The sequence below is a fragment of the Balaenoptera ricei genome, chromosome 9 (assembly GCF_028023285.1).
Source record: "Balaenoptera ricei isolate mBalRic1 chromosome 9, mBalRic1.hap2, whole genome shotgun sequence".
Taxonomy (NCBI): Eukaryota; Metazoa; Chordata; class Mammalia; order Artiodactyla; family Balaenopteridae; genus Balaenoptera; species Balaenoptera ricei.
In genome coordinates, this window is record NC_082647.1 from 7,652,112 (window position 1) to 7,674,136 (window position 22,025).

At 37.2% G+C, this 22,025-nt stretch overlaps 1 protein-coding gene across 4 annotated transcripts in view; it reads right to left on the reverse strand.

Annotated features, from left to right (window-relative positions):
- Positions 1 to 22,025, reverse strand: part of CUL1 (cullin 1) — a 110,658-nt gene that overhangs the window by 34,056 nt on the left and 54,577 nt on the right. For all 4 annotated transcript variants that reach the window (XM_059933151.1, XM_059933148.1, XM_059933147.1 and 1 more), the window contains exons 3-7: positions 9,454 to 9,628; positions 7,180 to 7,347; positions 4,025 to 4,075; positions 3,678 to 3,768; positions 2,827 to 2,990 (exon numbers count right to left, since the gene is read on the reverse strand). In XM_059933151.1, the coding sequence (XP_059789134.1) occupies positions 2,827 to 2,990; positions 3,678 to 3,768; positions 4,025 to 4,075; positions 7,180 to 7,347; positions 9,454 to 9,628 (649 nt within the window). The remainder of the gene's footprint in view (positions 1 to 2,826; positions 2,991 to 3,677; positions 3,769 to 4,024; positions 4,076 to 7,179; positions 7,348 to 9,453; positions 9,629 to 22,025) is intronic.

The following is a 22,025-nucleotide window of genomic DNA, read 5'->3' on the forward strand; positions in this document are numbered from 1 at the left end:
TTTTAAAAAAATGACATTAGAAACCTAGAATAGTCGCACTTTTTTCCGTAGCTCAGAGGAGACAGTAAGATACGCTAAAGCACTAATACGGCTCGGGGTGTTCACTCATCGAAGTCATCAGCAGAAGGAAAGCCAAAGATTCTCAACTGTTTCCACTAAAAGATTCCTAACAACACAGAAATGGGAACATAAGCCCCCCCCGCCCAGGGAATTTGCACATCTAGCCCAAACTGGCTGCTAAAAGCAGAGTATTTCTTGAAAGTTCATGCTTTATCTCAATATTGTTCATGAGTTTTGTATTCTACTTCCTGATAGAATGTTTTAATATAAACGTAATTTCTTCTTAAGTTATTGAATAAAATGTGCCACAATTGGGCTTCCCTGGTGGCGCAGCGGTTGAGAATCTGCCTGCCAATGCAGGGGACACGGGTTCGAGCCCTGGTCTGGGAAGATCCCACATGCCGCGGAGCAACTAGGCCCGTGAGCCACAATTACTGAGCCTGCGCGTCTGGAGCCTGTGCTCCGCAACAAGAGAGGCCGTGATAATGAGAGGCCCGCGCACCGCGATGAAGAGTGGCCCCCACTTGCCGCAACTAGAGAAAGCCCTCGCACAGAAACGAAGACCCAACACAGCCATAAATAAATTAATTAAAAAAAAAAAAAAAGAAATACAACCAAATTAAAAAAAAAAAAAGTGCCACCATTTATCTCATGGTTTTGCACATTCTCAGGCATATACTGAAGGTTCTAAACAATGTATGCATGTAATACCAAACACTTATATCATGCTTGCTCTTTGCCAAGCATCAAATAATATATAATAATAATAATAATAGTAAATTATCCCCATTTTATAGATGAGGAAACAAGGAACAGAAAGGTTAAGGTCAACCCCCTAGTAAATGGTGGAGTAGGGATTTTAAATTAGACCCATAGCTCAGTTTGAGATGCAAGGCTACAGCTATAGGTAAGGGTAGAATTGTTCACATGGTTAAACTCCAATTTTATGCTCACAGAGTCTCTGCACCATGGACTTTCAGAATGGATGGATGTCATGTTTGGTAAGATCCAACCAGATTTGGGCCAAACCTTTAATGCCTCTAGGAAGAAATCCCCTCTAAGAGAGCAAGGATGCTGGAAGCATGCTCTCCGTCGAAGGCAGAGCTCACACTGGGTTGAAAACATCCAGGCCACTGGAAATCTCTGCTCCTCAAGTTGCCTTTGGTCCCAGGTCCGATTTTAAAAGCAGATTTCCCTGCGTTGGGAGTGCTGACGTAGCTCTGGCCTACAAAGCGGATTTCCTTGTACCAAAGCACTACTACCTTCCTTGTTGTGGATAGCAGGTAACTGCAATTCACTAAGCAGTCTGTAAAATGAAAAGGCCTGAATCACGCTTGTGGATGTGTACCCCGATAAAAGGCCCCACTTTTAAAAACATACACAGTTTTAAAAGGATCACCATATATAGTAGAGTTCAATAAAATATGTCTTTATGAAAACTACACTGCCAAAATAAAAAAATGAAGTAACAGGCAATGCTTAGATTTAAAACAGATTTGTCAGGCAGCTGTTAGAAACTCTCTATAAGCTCGTTAGGTTCCAGATTGGCACACGAAAGCTAATTTAATCCATAAATATACACAAGGAACTATCACTACTCCAAGTATAATACTTCTGAAGAGTTCCACTTTTGTTAGGTTTTGAGGTATCAGAAATTTGTTTGTCAAGGACTTTCAGCTTCAAACTTGTAAGGGCCACTTATAATCACCATCTCTTATGGGAAAATGCACTCAGAATGTCACAAACAAATTGGGGAGGACTTTCTCTACATGGTTAGAAGGGGGAGCTGTTTGTTGCTCTTTCTGACTTACTAACTTTCGACCTCAGCACGTGGAGAAAGTGATTCTGCAGTGCATTTGCTCTCCAAGCGAACAGAGAATAAAGGGAAAAAAGCAGGTGTCAGACACAGTCAGCCCCAGACTCCCTGGAAGTCTCCGTGCCCGTCTCAGTCAGCAGCCAGAGCCTGTGGGCAATACCCTGCCTGTAAGTAAACTTTTATTGGAACACCGCTGCACTCACTGTTTAGATGTTGCCATGGCTGCTTCTGCGCTACAATGGCAGAGCTGAACAGTTCCAAGAGAGACCGCATGTGCACAAGGTCTAAAATATTTACCATCTGGCCCTTCATAGCAAGTTTGCTACCTCCTGACTTAGATCACTCCTCAGAGCATAAGTCTGGGATACCTGTATTCCCGAGAAGGAGAACGAAGAATAGTTCCACTAGAACTTCACTGTAACATCACTTAATGTGGAAAAAGATTTATGATACAGACACCGATCTTGGATCTTTTCTTATCTAAGACTTCGATCCTGTTCTCTCGGAAGGACTTCTCCCCTAATGCAAACTTGAAGACTGTGTTACATAGATTTTTAGGGGGTATTTCAGAAGCAAAAAAGCAAAAGCTTAAAGTTTTCAAATATTTGTTTCTTAAAAACTAGTTTCTCATTGACGTAAGACCGTGGCTCCCGTTAGACACACATATACATTCTACTGTAGTAGAGACAGTTCAAAACACAAAAGTCATACAGCTATTACGGTTATATCCTCCGATCAGTAAGGAGAACATTGAGCCATGATTATCAAATTAATTTATAAAAGCTCCTTGGTGAACTGGGAGAAACCATTTGCACCTGCTACAGACACTACAGGATAACAGTGCCTAAGAAATGACTTTGAAGAAAGTTGCATATATTTAAAAGAATAATTCATTTGAGCAGCAATAACTTTTAACTTAAGCCTACTTTAAGTACTATGTTTAAGCTTACCTTTTTCATGTATTCAGTAACCGGGTTCTGCTGCAAGAATTCGGTACTCTCTCTGGTATAAAATCTCTCTGTGTCAGCCAAAAACTGAGATTCAAAGGATTCTTTGTACACTGTTAGCGTTGGGCCCTTCGCAAAGGCATCATCTTCATTCAGCCCCAGTTCCACTGGAAGTAAATAGGAACTACATTTCAACTGCCCTATTTTTGGTTATATTTTAAGGACTACACTTAGGTGTAGCATTCAGTTTAAGTTATGCTTAAAAGGTAAGAATAAAACAACAGGGCATAAGGCGAATCTGTTATTCATTGGTAGTAAAGTGTACTTTCAATAAAAGAAAAAAGAAAAAAATCCAAGACACACAAAAGCAAGTAATTCTGATGGATGGCCAGGCATGTTTCAAGTTATCATGAAGTTCATTCAGAGAACGTTTATATTTCTAAAAGCTACAAGAAGTACGGATGCCTAATTCTAAACTTTCAAAGAAATACAATGCTACCTAAGCTTTTAAAATACTGTATTACTTTTTAGATTTCTCAATCTGTTATCATTCGGCTCCATTAATGACACTCTAGCATATATATCCAGTAATTCAGTATCAGACCAGAAAAGGAAATAATTCAAATGTCAAATGTCTAGTCCATCAAAATTTCCTTAGGGCACAAAGATCAAACAATTTTTATAATGGGTAAAAATCAAACCGAATCACACTGACATAAAGAGAATTATGAGTACCTTTGTAAATGCTAACAATATTCTTGATAATACTAAACTATCTGAAAACAAATCTATTGGAGCATTGTTATGTGTCACTTGATATACAACTTTGAATAAATTAAAGGGAAATTGTTTACCGTAAGACTGTACAACTCCGCTTATCAGTCTTGTATTGATGGTTTCACCATTTCTTTCCTTTTCAATCAGCTTTAAAACAGCATTTGTTACCTTTAGAAAGGATACAGGAAGAAAACATGTAGATTACAGACTACAGTATGTATTGGGTTGGCCAAAAAGTTCGTTCGGGTTTTTAGCCAACCCACCATTATGTTACTACATAGCTCTTAAACATCAGAATCCATTAAATGCAAGATGAGAGGCACTCTTAGGACATTTCAAAGGAGTGAGGAAGACAGTGGCTAAGAAATGAAATCTGGAAGGGGTTTTAAAAGGAAAACATGCACACACTCACACAAGTAGGTACCTGTTTATTCAACGGCCTGAAAAGACAATCTCTCCAAGTCACCAATGCAAGCTGGATGAAAAGAAAAAGGAACAGTATTAAATGGCTATACTTTTACTATGCTTTTTCCAAAGCTGAAGTCATAGGAAATAGCCTGAATCCTAGATTACATGTATCAATATTTCTAGATTATAAACTTGGTAAAAATCATCATGATGAAATCAGAGAGCCATTCTCTTAACAACTTCAAAAGGTATCAAAGTACAGACGTTTATCAGCTCACATTTTAATAGTTGAGATAAAAAGAAAATCTGGATTTTAGGAGAACATACATATTAGCCTAAAGGGCAACAGTGGATTCAATGTATAAAATTGTTCTCTGACTCAAATGTATGTTTTGACCTAACACATTTAATAAAGATAATTCCATTTATCATAGTTTCCTAATACTCAGTAAAATAAATAATAGACCTTCAATATCTAATAAGTTCTGTATCTTTATCATGGTGTTTTACGTTACACGGATGCATACAACTGTAAATGCATCAAACTGTACATCTTAAATGAATGCAGCTTATTATACATAAATTATTCAGATTTCCCATTTTACTAGTATGTGTGCGTATGATGCATTTTTAAAAGTTTTGGAACTTCTCAACAGAGGTTATGTCAGAAAGTTACTGTAAAATGTTCCCCCAAAGAGAAATGTTACAATTCATATATGGTTTTTAAACTGTTGAGAAAGGTATTATTCAGTTATGTTCAAACTCAAATTTATAACAATTTAACACTCAAATACAAACTGCTGAGAAATTAATTTAAATGCTATCAGTCTTATTTTCCCCCAAATTTAACCACAGATAAAACTGGGTTTATGTAAGATAATACAGTTCTGAAAAGATTATGTGTAAATTTAATTTACAAAATGAAAAACTTTCTACCAAAAAAAGGGCAACATGAAAGCACTATTTAAGAGAAAAATATTTTTAGTAAAGCATGAAAAATATATACTCAAGTACTATTAGAATAAAAAGGTTATTTCAGAATTAGGAATTATGCTACCAAAAAAGACGCTGGGAAGAAACAGTCTTATTTTTCAGGAAAAATGCACCCTGTGGGGCACAGTTTTGAAGGTAACTCTCCCTGTGCAAACTCGCCGTTGCTCCTCTCCCCAACTCCTCAGACCTCGTCAGTGCAGGGGGAGGCAAGGCAAACGCAACGTGTGGCCATGAACTTCCAGTAAAGATACTGCACCTTTAAAAATAACTTTTCCAAGACATTTTTTCTAAGTTAAGACAGCACTAGGCAGACCTAATTGGACTTGGGATAATTTGTCACTTTGAAGGAAGAAAGGCAAGATAAGAAAGCAGGACCGAAGGTAAACCAGAGAAAGTTCAGAAGGACAGATTTAGGGAAAAAGTCTTGCTCAATCACTTTAACGTGTTAATAATGAAATTAGTTTATGCGCTCTGGTTGACTGGAAAGGAAACCCACAACTTCCTATAATTGAAGAGAAAGACAAAATTATCAGGGAAAAAAGTAAATCTTTATAGTTCATGACAAAGCATCCCCGTCTTCTGGAGAGTCTGGAAAATGCAATGAGGCATCACTGTACAAGAACTGTTCCATGTGTCAACTGATATTCGAACTTTAAATGAATTCAACAGGCTCCTTGCAAGAGCAGGCAAGGGAAATACTGTTTCTAGAGAGGGGTGTTAACTGGCCTTTGCTAGGAGTTATGGCTGCATATTGCATTTCCAAACTAACTACAGCATTTAGGGATGTGGAAACTACGAATTTTGAAAGTAAAAAAAAAAAGTAAGAAAGAAAAGGAAAAAAAAGCAGTCAAATCTTGAAAACAGTACACAAAAAAGTTTAAAGACTATAATAATTTTTAGGAGCATGTGATGCTATTACAGCGCATATATATGGTGTTTTAGGTCAAGCAGCCAAGAGGAAATCAATGAAAATCATGCTGATTCCTACACTGACAACTTTCAGTCTCAAGAAAGCATTTGTAAGTGGAAAAGAAAAGGTGAACTACAAAAGACTCAAATCAAAACACTAAACCTAGAAAGTTCTGTTAAAATTGTATAACAAAGTACCATTATGAAGCAGTAACAGTTTGGTATAGAAACTGAGCTACACAAATAATAAAATAATAAAAATCTGTCATGCATCTATGGCACATTACTTTTCTTTTAATTAAATTTGCCAAAAGCAAAGCAACAAAGCATTGCTATTATAGCAACATTCTTGGATATGGAGATAATCTCATTATGCAGAACTTGACATTTGAACACCACTCGTTCAAAAAAGGTACTGTCTGTATATCTGAGAGCCTATTATGAACAGATAGACTGTTCTGTTGTTCTGAGTCCTCCCTTGACTGGTTCTCAAACTCGACAGTGCATCAGAATCACCTGGAGGGCTTGCTAAAAACACACTGCTGGCCCCTAGCTCCAGAGTCTCTAGTTAAGTAAGTCTAGGCTGAGGCCCAATGACTTGCATTTCAAACAAGTTCCCAGGTAATATTGATGCTGCAAGTTTGGGGACCACACTTTGAAAACCAGTGAGCCTGGAAAAAGCTCCCTTGACTGAAGAAACACACTAATGAAGGTGATTTAACAAGTCAAATTTTGCCTCTTCAAAATTTATTTTCATGCAGTCTTAAAGAAAAAAACCCCTCAATTTTGAATTCTGTTAAGTGTCATGACTCATATTACTTTGTATGTTGAGTGGGTAGAATGGAATTTCACATCACAGTTCCCTCCTTGAAGCAGTTTCCCAGACCCCAAAAGACCGCGGAGGGCTGATCACTGAGGCCTGAGTCCCAGGAAGGGACCCGCTTTGCCTGCTGGGCCGGGATGCAGGACTCGCTGTGCTAAAATGGGGATAGCTCCGGGCTCAGCCTGATGGTCGGTCAGATAATTGAAGAAGAAACTTTTAATAAGTAAATGCAGAAGCGTGCAGGCTGTATTTTAGAACGCCAATTACTCATCCTTCTCTTTTCTCACCACAAAACATCTAAGGGCCATTTACTGATAAATTAAAACAAAGGAAGTTGTAGCTCACCAGTCTGAAAATTGCTTACTATTTGCCTAGATCTCCTACTGGGAAGGAAGATGCGTCCCTAAGAAAACACACATTTGAAAGGTGTGTAAAAACAATCTTACGGAGTAGATTTCATAGATTCCTTTTCGTCCTTCGTCACACTCGCGGCGAACCCAATGTCTATTGAGGTAGGCACAGATCCCATTCAGCACTTTGCTTGAGAACCGGTAGTCTTCCCACTGCTGGGTGTAGAACTTCAGTACGCTCTCATCCATCAAATCTTCTCCGTCCTAAAGACAAGTTCACTAAGCTTTAAGATGACTAATTTGTCTCATGATAAATCAGAGATAAAAGTTAACTGAAACAAATCTACTGCATTAAGATACACTGACGTGTATGGTTTTAGATGGGTCCTTTGAATTATTCTGTATACAAAACATGCTCATTTACTACAAATTCTCACAAGAAAGTAGCTCATGAGGATCACACTAAAGAGAATTTTAATGAAAATTCTTTGATCTCAAATTAGAACTTTTTTCATGGTATTAATATGCATATACAGTCATAAAAAGACTGAACTTTTTAGAATATGAGGGTAATTCCTTTATATTAACAAATAAGGAATTTACCTCAACTTACTCCTATTTTTGATATTTTCTGTTAAAAAATTAATTAAAATGTCCAATTAACAATTTAGACCACGGGGCTGATACTATTTCATTTTTTAATGCATCTTCTTCCTTCATTAAATTTACTTAAAAATTATAAAAATCTATAGCTCTTCGTGGTAATCTGCTGCATTTTTGTAAAAATAAAGTATACAGTATAATGGTGCAATATTTCTTCTTTAACAAGGCCTCACGAGGAAAATGTTCATTTACCAAATTATTTTTACTGAAATGTCTACAACTTAAACCACAAAGTTTTATTTGAAGGAAAGTAACTTGAAATTTTTTCTTAGGTACTAATGACATCTACAAAGTTAAGTCTTACCCTTTAAAAATGGGGCATTAAATTGCAGCATCATTAAAACGTGCTGTAGCAGAAGAGCACTCCACGGGGAGCTGGGAGAGGGCAGCCCCTCTATGAACTGAGGGCCCGGGGCCGCCCCTGAACTTCTCAGCCTGGGGCCCCTTCAACTGGCAGAATAAAAAGCTCGACAGAATGGAAGCTCCATAAATACACGCTGCACAAGTGATCCGACAAGCCACGTGAAAACCTGACCGTATCTTGATACAACCAAATTTGTGTTCATTTAAATAACAAGAAATGAACCCGAACATGTAAAGCTAAGCTATTCTGGATTATAGTAGATGACCTTTTTTAAAATGCAAAAAATAATATCGCTGATGGCACGGCTGTCAATACCTTTCAAAACACAACACCCTGTTCCTCACTTCAGTACTAAAGAGTAATTAATTCCGGGGTTCACTTTACAAAGTGTTGTGAACAAAAGCAAGGAGGGCACAGTGGCTTCAGCAAGACTGCTTAGGAACATGGAAAATAATACCGTCTTAGTCACGATTTGTGGTCAGTCGATTATGGTCTGTTAAAATGATGTTAAGTTTCCAATTACCTTGTAAAATATATTAAGAAAAACAAATGTGGAGCATGCTGAAGTTTTCTGCCTGTTATCTGTGTAAATAAAAAATCTTTAAAGTATATACACAGCGTGTGCAGACTTCCCAGGGTACACACTCTACATAACGTGCGCAGCACCAGATGAAGAAGCCACTTGCCCATCCTGTGGCTGGATGGAAGGCGTCACACTGCCTTTGCTACAGAGGATGGAGACTGAGGAAGAAAAAGGCAGAAGATGAAGGCGAAAAACCACATCACTGTCCAAGCAAAAGGCTCAGAGCAGGAGGAATGAATGTTCGTGGTGAAACCCACCCAGCCAAGGGCACAATTTCATTATAGTTGTGAAATATATCACAAGGCCATGTAGAAAAGGCAAGAACATACTGGACAATGTGATTACCGAAGGCTGGATAACCTTACAAGTCTTTTATACATTTTGATACAGAATAGCACATTGGGTTCAAAATACAACATAGGTAATTTGACTTCATAATTATATGCTTTAAAAAAGGTTCATCAATCTCTAACCACCAAATACCAAATGGTTAGTAATTTAAGGAAAGTACTACTATGGTGAAAGGCTATCAAAAACTTCTAATTTAACAAATCAAAGAACAGAATATGGGCTTATGAAGATTTCATTTTCACAACAGGTAAATGACTAAGCAAGAGCAAAACACCTTCAGGCACATGTCAATGCCAAAAACAATGAAAGAATGACAGTGAAAGATTTAACTTATCAACAGAATCTATTTCACTATTTTTTTTTTTTACATTCTATTATAAATGCTCAGTATACATATAAAACATCTTACCTTAAGAAGATTTGTCAAGTAATTCTTCAAAAATTCTTTAAGCCGTTTGTACAATTCCAAGCCAACAAACTGAGCTCCCCCCGGCGTCTGCCCCTTTTTTGATTTAGAAGGAGGGACACCAGCCCCTCGAGCTTGGTTTGACTGGTGAACACTCGTGCAGTAGTTATAAACGTGACTTGGAGAAAAGTCAAGGAAATCAACATGCATCATCAATGTCAACAGTGATTAATACGAACATATTTTCTTATAAGATACTTCAGTATCAATGTTTCCCATGTATCAACAAAAACCTGTTAAAGTTAGAGTGGAAAAAAGATCCCATTCACACACCAATAAAGCTAAGAGTCAGCCAGCCGAGGAGGATGGAACATCCTGGAGGAAGGTCACCAAGAAAACTCTGGACCTTCAAGATCGTCTAATGCCATTACCTTGTGGAAAACTGTCCTGAGAGTATATTAGAAGGTAAGAAAAGAACTGGCAAATGTACAAAGAAAAGGTTGCAAATGAAAAGAAAAAAAGCAATTATCTACTTCAGGGAAAACAAAGAGCTATAACCGTAGTCTATAACAATGCTTAGCTATGAATATTTCCAAAAGCATACGTCATAAATATAAAAATAACCAAAACTTTACTTTAAAATTATCTGTAAGTGGATTTAACCAAAGCTACCCTCTGAGAATGAAAAATGAAAAGCAGAAGACACGGCAGTGAAAGAGACGGAGTCCTCTATTACAAGTGAAAGTCATGGATGCCTAAAGCTGGCCAATCAGAAAAGAGCAGGACCCAGGCACTATGGAGAGAGATGGAGATGTGGTCTCTCTTTTTTTTTATAACCTTTAATACTATTTCCGTTTACCTGCATGTATTTTACTTGGATCAAATTAATAGAAAGACACCAATACTGATTCAGACAGAAAGAAAAATCATGAAACAATATTCTGGTGTATTTAAGAGCTTGCTATATAAAAACTATTTCAAGTCAGCGGATAAAGATTATTGGATAAATGGCATTATAGGTGATTTCAAAAAACTTTCATATTCCAAAATATATTACAAACAGATTAAGAATTAAAATACACAAACTGAAACCATAAAACAAAGAATATACATACAAATACTTTCTTGATCTGAGGTTGGAGAAGGCCTTTCTAAGCAAAGTCATATAATCACTTCATTTGAAATTTTGAAACTATTTTAGTAAGAAATATCTTAAAGTTACTATCATTAATAAATAAAGGTAATTTAAAACAATGTGAAAAAAATTAATCTCTAAAGAAACAAGGATTCCAACAGAAAATCCAAAAGCTAAAAGAAATACGTATTAGTAGCCAAAAACCTAAGAAACCCCTCAATCTCAGTGGTAATCAAAGAACTATGCCATAAAACACTGACTCATTTTATTAAATATTTCAAATATAGACAGAATCACAGATTATAATACACAACGAACTCTCGCAAACTCATGACCTAGTTTGGACAAATCTTATTACATTCCCATGCTTGTCTCATTCCATCCAAATCCCCCTCAACTTTTTAGGAAATGAAATGATACAAGAGTATACCTGACATACTACGAACTCTTCCCTAATCCCACTCTTCCTCCCCCTTTCCCTAGGGGCAAATGTCCCTGTGATTTGGTGTCTAACATTCCTATGAATGTTTTATATTTTACTGTGTAACAATATATGAAATTATTTTGCATGTTTTCAAATTTTAGATTACACAAACGGTAACACGTTGTACATTTGCTTCTGCCAATTTGTTTCTGACAACGTTTGAGATAGTTACAGCTGTATGTAATGTACTGTATAGTACAGATTTATAATTTATCCATTCTCTCGTTGCTAGACCCTGCTAATGATCTTTTGGCAGGTTCCAAATTTTGGCATGATTTTCCTGTATTTCCTTTTAAATCTGACATTTCTAATCCACCTTGATTAAAACTGTATATAACATGAAGAAGAAAAGCGATTTTACATTTCTCTGCATAGAAAACCAACGGTTCACAAACCACCTATTAAATGGTCTATCCTTTCCCGACTATATGTATTGCTACTTCTAGATAACTATCCATTTCAATAAACTTTTCAAGTATACTGCCCAGTTCAGTCTTCTTTTAAAAAATGCCCGCTAATTTTGTTGTCCCCCTTTTAAAATATTTTTATTATTAATTTTGCCAGAGGCTTGTCTATTAGTCTTTTTAAGGAACCAGTTTGAGATTTATCCATTTTCATCACTGTATCTATATTTCTATTGTTTTAAATTTACTTCTCTCTTTACATTTGCTCTCTTTCTATAAATCCTCGTTTGGTTGCTTAGCTTTGTAATTTATCCTCTTTGTTCTTTTTAATATAAGCATTAAAGACGACAGATTTTCTGGGCTTCCCTGGTGGCGCAGTGGCTAGGAATCCGCCTGCCAATGCAGGGGACACGGGTTCGTGCCCCGGTCCGGGAAGATCCCACATGCCGCAGAGCGGCTAGGCCCGTGAGCCACAACTACTGAGCCTGCGCGTCTGGAGCCTGTGCTCCGCAACAAGAGAGGCCGCGACAGTGAGAGGCCCGCGCACTGCGATGAAGAGTGGCCCCCGCTTGCCACAACTGGAGAAAGCCCTCGCACAGAAACGAAGACCTAACACAGCCAAAAATAAATAAATAAATTAAAAAAAAAAAAAAGAATCCGTCTGCCAATGCAGGGGACATGGGTTTGAGCCCTGGTCCAGGAAGATCCCACATGCCGCGGAGCAACTAAGCCTGTGTGCCACAACTACTGAGCCTGCGCTCTAGAGCCTGCGAGCCACAATTACTGAGCCCTCGTGCCACAACTACTGAAGCCCGCGCACCTAGAGCCCGTGCTCCACAAGAGAAGCCACCGCAGTGAGGAGCTGCACACTGCAACGAAGAGTAGCCCCCGCTCGCCGCAACTAGAGAAAGCTCGCGTGCAGCAACGAAGACCCAACACAGCCAAAATAAATAAATATATTTTTAAAAAAACAAAAAAAATCCTACAGACTTTCTGCTCTACACCTCTGTGGCTACATCACCTAAGTCTGATATGTATTTTCCTTATTCAGTTATATTTTCTTTTTTCCATTGCTAGTTATATCTTGATTAAGAGTTTAGAATTTTTTAATTTCCAAAGTGTATTTTTTTTAACCTTTAAAAAGAATCCTTTAATTTCTTTTTAAAATTAATCAGAGAGTGTTATCTTTTGGATAGTTTCTTTAAAATATGATGAGACTTGTAGCTGAAGATGTAGTGACTTTCTTTACATGTGCTTGAAAAAATGTCCACTCTCTAACTGCTGGACACATGGTTTGTTAAAGCAAGCTGGTCACTTTTGCTTTTCAGATCTTCTGTATTGTCAGTGATTTGCCTGTTTATTAACTACTGAGAAATTTTTATTAAAATCCCCCTATCCAGTTATGGGTTTGTCAATTAGTCTTATAATTCTCTAAAAAATCTGCCATATATTTTGAGACCCTGTTAGTAAGTGTACAAATTTAGAATTATATTCCTGGTGACTTGTTCTTTTTATCATTAGAAAGTAACCATGTTTATTCTTAACAACAGGGCCTTAGAAATCTATTGTATCTGATGTTAATATGGTTTTCCCTATATTTTGGTTAGAATTCATCTCAAATACCTGTATTCCACCTCTTTACTTTCAACTTTTATATCTCTATGTTTTGGTTTGTCTACTGCGAATCACCACAGTAAAATTCACTTTTAAAACAGAAATTGAGTCAGACAGACAGTCTCTGATGGGCAGGTTTGGTTTTAAGATTATAATCTGTTTTCTACCGCTATCTCGATTAATTTCTACCACCTTATTTTGCATTTTCTACTTTAATTTTTTTTTCTCTGTGCTTCTTGTTTTCTCCCCCTTTCCCTTATATTGGATCGACAGTTTCCTTATTCCACTGTAGTTCTTTTGTTATGCTGGAGTTACACATCTTATTCATATTCTTGTAATGGTTACCTTAAAATTTGGCATGCATGTTTTGCTTTCACCAATTCTGGTAAATTCTTGGGTTATTTCCTCTTCAAACACTTCTGGTCCCCTTTCTGTTTTCTCCTAGCTTCTCTGCTACATTTTCATGTCACCTCCTTATCTCAGTTTATAACTTCAGTTACTTCCATCACTTTATCTTTGTTCAAACTTTCTAATTTTTCTTTTTCTTTTTTTTTTGGGGTGTACATTTTTACAAAAAAAAAGTTTAATACTAATGCCATTGCAGGACACTTAGGTTAATTCACAAAGTAGTTCTTCAAAGGTTCAAACATTTCTATCTAATTTTTCTTGATCTACCTACCACATCAAGTTAAGTGATTATCAGCTGTGCCAAATTTGCTATTTTTAATAATTTTATTTTACATTTTCAGATTTTCCCTACTTCTTTAAAAAGATGTCTTATTGTCCATAGTGTTTTGTTCCTTTAATATTCCTGACTCTTTTACATCACTAATTGTTTTTAATACACTTAGAAGTGCTCTCTAAAGACCTTTCTGTTTGAAGTTCTTGAGGCTCTAGTTCTGCTGTTTGTTCTATATGCTGACTTGTTCACGTGGACCCAGACTCTCCTCACTTTGTAACTTTGGGGTTTTTTAAAAACTCATTTTCAGTGGGGTTTTCACGTTAATTTCCCAGCTTGGGGAAATCCCCCAGCAAGCTGGCAATACAAACTCAAATCCCAAAGACACCAGAGGTGACAAATTCTCAGGACGGATTCCCCTCCAATCCCCTCACGTGCAGAACGTGGCTCAAACTACTTTCCTAGTGGCCTGCCTGGGAGAGTGGGTCGATTATTTTGTTTTCCAGTTCACCTTTTCACTAAAGAGTTCCATGGAAACATCAGCTTCCCGCCCGGGCGCAGGGCTTTGCTCCTGTTCTGTGTGACCACTGCTTCCAGCCCACCCACCTCTCACCCAGATCCTCGGGTAGCACGGAGTCTCACGTTGTATCCAGCACCCAGTTCTAGGTGTTTGGTTCTAGGGAATTTTTTAGGTTACCTAGTTCAGCCTGACCTTTATTTCTCGGCAATATATTAATCTCTAGCTACTAAATTAACAAAGGTCTTAAAAAAACAACAACAAAAAAACAGTCAAACTCAGTGATAGCCAAAGTGCAGGAACATGGGAGCGTCTATCCATTGGGGGGGTCAGAGCATACACTGTTATATTTTTTTTTGGAATAAAATTTGGAAATATTCAAAATTCAAGTGCATTCTTTTTGATACAGTAATTATACTCACAAGCATTTATCATAGTGAAATTATCATGGAAGTATACAAATACTTTAATTTAGCTATCAAACTATCACAGCATTGCTGAAGATGATAAAAAGAATTCTAACAACCTGTCAAACATAATTAAATACACTGTTGGATTCACCTGAGGATACAATAGGGCGCTTTTAACACTGTCATAGAATATAGAGTGGTTATAAAAACTGCAATATATTTACCAAATTTCATCTAATCCAAGACTCTGGTCATAATATGTATCATTACTTTAAGTAACACTAAGAAAATGCTGCCAATTAAAATCTGACACAGTGCGTTCTTAGATGGAATTTTTATATTGACTGACTAAAAGATTAGTGGTTTAGACTTAAAAAGATTTATCACAACGTTCTTGTAAGCAAATAAAGAAAAGCTGAGAGCAGGCCAGAGCCCATAGCCCACAGTGGGGTTTTCTTTCTAATCTGCTCCCATCCTGAGCTTGCTTGATATTAAAAGGTTTTGTTCTTTCCGGCCATACTCTTCAAATGGTCCTTAATGGTTTGCAGGCTAAGAACGAGGGGGCAGGTAACTCGGCACAGGGGCAGGTAACGAGGAGCACCTGCCCAACCACGGAACCATGCGCCCACTAAGGGCGCACTCAGCCCTGGAGTCAGTGAACGTGGTGTGGTACGTGCATAGATCGATACAGAAAGATGTTAAAAAGATCACAGTAAGTGAAAAACACAACTTCGAAATGAGCATTTTAGTATGGTTCCTTTGGACATGTAGATAAAGTTTATGTATCTGTCCAGACATTAATAGTCATTACTTTGGGAGAGCAGGGCTAGCAAGGGTTTTTAAAAACTTTTAACTACAGAATTCTTTCTTCTTCACAAAGTATTCTTTGTGCCCAGAACACACTCTGACCCCACGATTACTTCCTTTCAGCCTCACCTCCTCAAAGAGGACCTGGAAACAATGCAAGGAACCCTGGGCGTCCCAGAACAGACTAAAAGGCAAAATTTTAACTGGGGGGCGGGGGGGGGGGGGGAGCCCTTAAAAGCTCTTTTAAAATTTCTACCCAGAGTTTAACGTTCATTCCCAAATTAGCATCACCCTCACCATTATCCAACCAGGCATGGAAAACACGAGACAGTGCTGACTAGAGACAGCAGAGGATAGGAGCCATCCTGCTTTGTAAAACGTAGGTTTCCTTTTATCAGCTTACATCTAAATTAGATGAAATAATGAAGAACTAATAATAAAAAGCAAGCGTGTTATGATCCACCCCTCCCAACCCACAGCAGCAACCGCTTTTAACTCTTTCTTGATTTAGTTCTTGTTTTTCAGGCAAATATACACATCTTCAAATCATACTCCTGTATTGTCTTTTGACTAATTAAACTTTGCATGAGTTACTGAATTCCTGCCGACAGAAAACCTCTCTCGTGGCCACCCCCAACCCAATCCTGCCCCCGGCAGTGCCCATGTCACCGTCCGTGGAGCCTGCAGGAGTTGCCGCTGAAACTTCAGGTTCTACTTAAACTTTGGTTCTGCTATCAGTACTAACGTATCTAACCACGTTTCTGTGGGATAGTAACTATAAACTTGAAAAAGTGTAAAAAGAACTGTCCGAAGGCACCAGAGAGCAACCAAAAGGTGGCTTACACTGCAGAGTATCCTCGTCTTGGAAGAAGGGAACAGCACAACCCAAGCCTATAGACCTAAGAAACAGGAAAATGAGACCCACTCTCAAGAGAAGAGATAAGCAACAGAGACCAACCTGGAGGTGACCTGTGTCCAAATTAGGAGACAAGGATTTTAAAGCAACTATTATAGCTATACTCAAGGACACAAAGAAAAACAGGCTCATAACAAATGAAAATTAACTGCAGTAAAAAACAAACTATGAAAAAAAAAACCCAAATAAAAATTCCAGAACTGAAATACATATTACCTAGAATAAGTTATTTAGTGGATGGGCTTGAGAGCAGAGTGGAATCGAAATAAGACTCCTGAAGACAGACCAACAAAAATGATCAATTCTGAAGAAGAAAGAGGAAAAAAAGAAAAAAAACTGCTGAAAACTAAAGGGGAGAAAAAATATTAAAAGTAGACTTGTAACATACAGCAAAACAATATCACCACTACAAAGGCCAAATGACAGTGGAATATCATCTTTAAGTGTTGAAAGAAAAAAAGAAACCTATCAACCCCAAAATTCTTTATCCAGTGAAAATATTCCTCAAAAAGGAAGGCAAAATAAAGGTAATTTCAGATGAAATAAAACTTAGAGACTTCACATAGTACAGACTTAAATTCTAGGTAGAGAGGAATTGATATCAGGTTGAATCTTGGATCTTCAGAAAAGAATGAAGAGCATTAGAAATAGTAGATATTTGGGCAAATATAAAAGACTATTTTTCTTAATTCTTTAAAATACAAAGAATGATTTAAAACTAAAATTTATAATATTGTCTTGTGGGTCTTAAAACTATTTAGATGTAATATAAAGGATGAGCTTGGGATAGTAAATGGAACACTGCAGTTACAAGGTTTCTATGTTTTCTGTGGTGTCATTCAATGTCAACTCTAAGTAGCATATTAAAAAAGAAATAAAAGGATACATATTGTACTCCCTAGAGCAATCACACACACACACACACACACACACACACAGCAGAGGAATAGCTTAAAAAGCCAGCAGATATATTAAAATGCAATTCTGAAAAATTTCAAATAATCCAAAAGAAGAGAGGAAAGCAGGAACAGAGAAATTTTTTTACAGGGCAGAAAAAATAATAAAATGGTAGGCCTAAAAACCAACCTATTAATACTTATAATAAATGTTAGTAGAGTAAAACCTACAATCAAAGGCAGAAATGATCAGAAGGGACAAAACAGCAAGACCTTTCAATATGCTGTTAGAAGAGACACAATTTAGATATAAAGACACAAATTGAAAGTAAATAGATGGAAAAAGATTATCATGCAAACACTAAGCATAAGAAGGCTGAAGACGCTATAACAATATCGGACAAAACAGACTTCAACAAAACAAAATATTACCAGAGAAAAGAGGGACATTGCATAATAATAAAAGGATCAGTTTACTAAAAAGACATAATCATAAATGTATGTTCTCCTAATAGCAGAGCTTCAAAATACATGAAGCAAAATCTGACAGAATTAAAGGGAGAAAAAGACAATTCCACAATCATAGGATAAGATTAAAAATCCCTCTCTCAGCAACTAGACCAAAGGCAGGGAAGGGGGGAAAGCAGTCATGACACAGATGACCTTCACCTAATTCTATACCTAGTGGATGCTAGTAAACTGTCTCTCTGAAAGAAAAAAAGAAAAAAGTCCTGACTGTAGCCTTAGCAGCTATCTGTGGGGTAAGACTCCCTCCATGGCAGATTTCAAGCTACCAACATGACGTTACTGACAGGGAGTTGGGGAGAGATGTGCATAATCATCTCCCACAAGCCAACAGGATCCTGCTCCAGTCTACACCCAACAAATTCACATTCTTTTCAACAGTACACTGTATGCTCACCAAATAGGCTATTTTCTGGGCCATCATGGCCCTCAATACATTTTAAAGGACTGAACTCATATAGAGTTTATTCTCTGACCAAAATTGAATTAGAAATCTGCAACAATAAGCTACCCTGGAAAACCTCTAATATTTCTAACTAAACAACACACTTCTATAAAACCCAAGGGTCAAAGAACAAATAACAAGACATAAATTGTTTTGAACTAAATGATAATGAAAATACAACAAATCAAAATTTGTGGAATGAAGCTAAAAATCCTTACAAAGAAATTTGTACCTTCAAAAACTTACACTAGAATAGGTGAAGATGACATTATTAAGATGACAATACTTATTATTAAGATGACAAATTGATCTACAGATTCAACACAATCCCTATCAGAATCCCAGCTGACTTCTTCGTAGGAAGTGACAAGCTGATTCTAAAATTCACATGGAATTGCAAGGGACCCAAAACAATCTTGAAAAAGAGCAAAGTTGAAGCCCTTACACTTCATGATTTCAAAACTTACTACAAAATTAGTAATCAAGACAGTGAGGTACTGGCATAAGATAGACACATATATCAATGGAACAGAATTGAGAATCTAGATATAAACCCATGTCTCTGTGGACAACTTATTTTTGACAAGGGTGCCAAGACCATTCAATGGGGCAAAAATGGTCTTTCAACAAATGGTGCTGGGACAACTATATAGTGACATGCAAATATATGAAGGGGGACCTTTATTTCACACTGTATATAAAAATTAACTGAAAATGGATCAAATACCTAGAACTAAGAGCCAAAACTATAAAACTCTTAGAAGAAAACATAAAAATAAATCTTCATGACTTTGTACTTGTCAAGGGACTCATATATGACATCAAAAACATGAGCAACCAAAGAAAAAAATGAACTAGATTTTATCAAAATTTAAAAGTTTTTCGTGTCAAAGAACACAATCAAGAAAACGAAGACAATCCACAGACTGGGAGAAAACAATTTATCAATCATTTATCTGATAAACTATTTGAATATGTAAAAAACTCTTGCAACTCAATAATAAAACGACAACCCAATTAAAAAATGGGCAGGGCTTCCCTGGTGGCGCAGTGGTTGAGAGTCTGCCTGCCGGTGCAGGGGACACGGGTTCGAGCCCTGGTGTGGGAAGATCCCACATGCCGCGGAGCGACTAGGCCCGTGAGCCACAACTACTGAGCCTGCGCGTCTGGAGCCTGTGCTCCGCAACAAGAGAGGCCGCGATAGTGAGAGGCCCGCGCACCGCGATGAAGAGTGGCCCCCACTTGCCACAACTAGGGAGAGCCCTCGCACAGAAACGAAGACCCAACACAGCCAAAAATAAAATTAATTAATAAAAAAAAAAATTCACTTAAAAAAAAAAAAATGGGCAAAGGCTCTTAAGAGACATTTCTCTGAAGAATGTATAAAAATTGCCAATAGATACATCATTAGTCATCAGGGAAATGCAAATCCAAACCATAATGAGGCACCACTTCATACCCATTAGGATGGCTAGAATCAAAAAAGTCAGATGATAACAAGTGCTAGTCAGGATGTGGAGAAACCGGAACCCTCACACACTGCTGGTGGGAAAGTAAAACGGTACTATCATCCACTTTGGAAAACATTCTGGCAGTTTTGCAAATGGTTAAACATAGACCTACCATCTGACCTAGAAATTCCACTCCTAGGTATCTAACCAAGAGAAATAAAAGCATATCCATACAGAAATCTGTACACAAATGTTTACAGCAGCACTATTCATGATAGGTATAAAGTGGAAATAACACAAATGTCCATTAATTGATGAATGGATAAACAAAATGTAATATATACAGTGGAATATTATTTGGCCATAAAAACAAATGAAGTAGTTATATATGCCACCACATGGATGAGGCTTGAAAACACAGTAAAGTGGAAGATGCCAGACACAAAACTAGTCTACTCAGTTTACTATAACACAATACCACCGACTGGGTGGCTTAAACAACAGAAGTTAATTTTCTCAGAGTTCTGGAGGCTAGAAGTGCGAGATCAAGGTGCCAGCGTTGGTTTCTGGTGAGGCCTCTCTTGCTGGCTTTCAGATGGCTGCGTTCTCCCTGTGTCCTTGGAGAGAGAGCTCTCCGGTATTTCTTCCTTTTCTTATAAGGACACCAATCCTATAGGATCAGGGCCCTACCTTATATGACCTCATTTAATCTTATTTCCCTAAAGGTCCCATCTAAATACTATACAACTGGGGTTAGGGCTTCAACATATGAATTTTGGGGGGCATACACTTCAGTCCACATATTATATGATTACATTACATAAAACGTTCAGAACAGACAAATCTATAGACCGAAAGTAGATCAGCAGGGAGGCGGGGGACTAAGGGAGTAATAGCTAAAGGGTACAAGGTTTCTTTCTGAGATGATGAAAATGTTCTAAAATGTGATGATTGAACATATCTGTGAATATACTGAAAACCACTGAAATGTACATTTTAAATGGATGAATTGTATGGCATGTGAACTGTATCTCAATAAAACTGCTATTAAAAAATATTCAGCAAGAGGGAAGAGATATGGGAACATATTGTATGTGTATAACTGATTCACTTTGTTATAAAGCAGAAGCTAACACACCATTGTAAGGCAATTATACTTCAATAAAGATGTTTAAAAAAAAAAAATTCAATGTAATCCCAATTGTAATCCAGAAACTTTTAGGGTAGAAACTGACAAGCTGACAATAAAATTTATAGAGAAATGCAAAGGACCTAGAATAGTCAAAAATCTTGGGGTAGGAGAACAAAGTTGGAAGACCTATACTACCTGACTTCAAGAGTTTTCATACATACAGTAATTAAGAAATTACAAAAAATGAAAACACCAACCAATAATCCCACATGAATATAGATGTAAACATACTGCACAAAATAGAAACAAATCAAATTAGTAGTACGTCATTCCTTTAGGATGGATACATACCAATGAAACAATTCTAGAAATAGAACCTACTTATATTGTGACTTAGTTTTAACGAAGACACCAAAGCAACACACTGGGGGAAACGAATGATGCTGGAATAACTGGAGAACCACGTGGGGGAAAGATTAACCTCAAGCCCTACCTCACACCACACACAAAAGTTAACTCAAGATGGATCATAGACCTAAATGTAAAAGCCCAAACCGTAAAGCTTCAAGAGGAAAACACAGTATCTTTGTCATCTAGGCAAAGGTTTCTTATAGGTCACAGAGGATGGTAACTGTAAAAGAAAGTAAAACAAATAAATTAGGTTTCCTCAAAATAAAAACAACCTGCTCACTCGAAGACACCACTAAGAACAGGAATAGCAAGCCTCAAACTGGGAGAAAATAGTAGCAAGACATATCTGATAAAATGCTGGCATCCTAAATATATAAAGAACTCATACAACTCAATAATAAAAAGGATATTAATCCAAAAGTTAAAAAAAAAAAAAAGCAAAAGACTCAGATACTTTACAAAGGACGACATACAAATGGTCAATTAGCATATGAGAAGGACTCAACATCATTAATCACTAGGGAAATGCAAATTAAAACCAGGAGATACCACAACACTCCCACAAGAATGGCTGAAATTAAAGAGAATGACATTCCGAGCAGATGTGGGCAAAATTGTGGGACAACTAGAACTCAGAAACATTGCTCACTGAATTCAAAATGATACAGCCACTTTGGAAAAATAGTTGGCTAGTTTCTTATAAAGTTAAACATACTATTACCATACATTCCAGCAATCCCACTGCTATG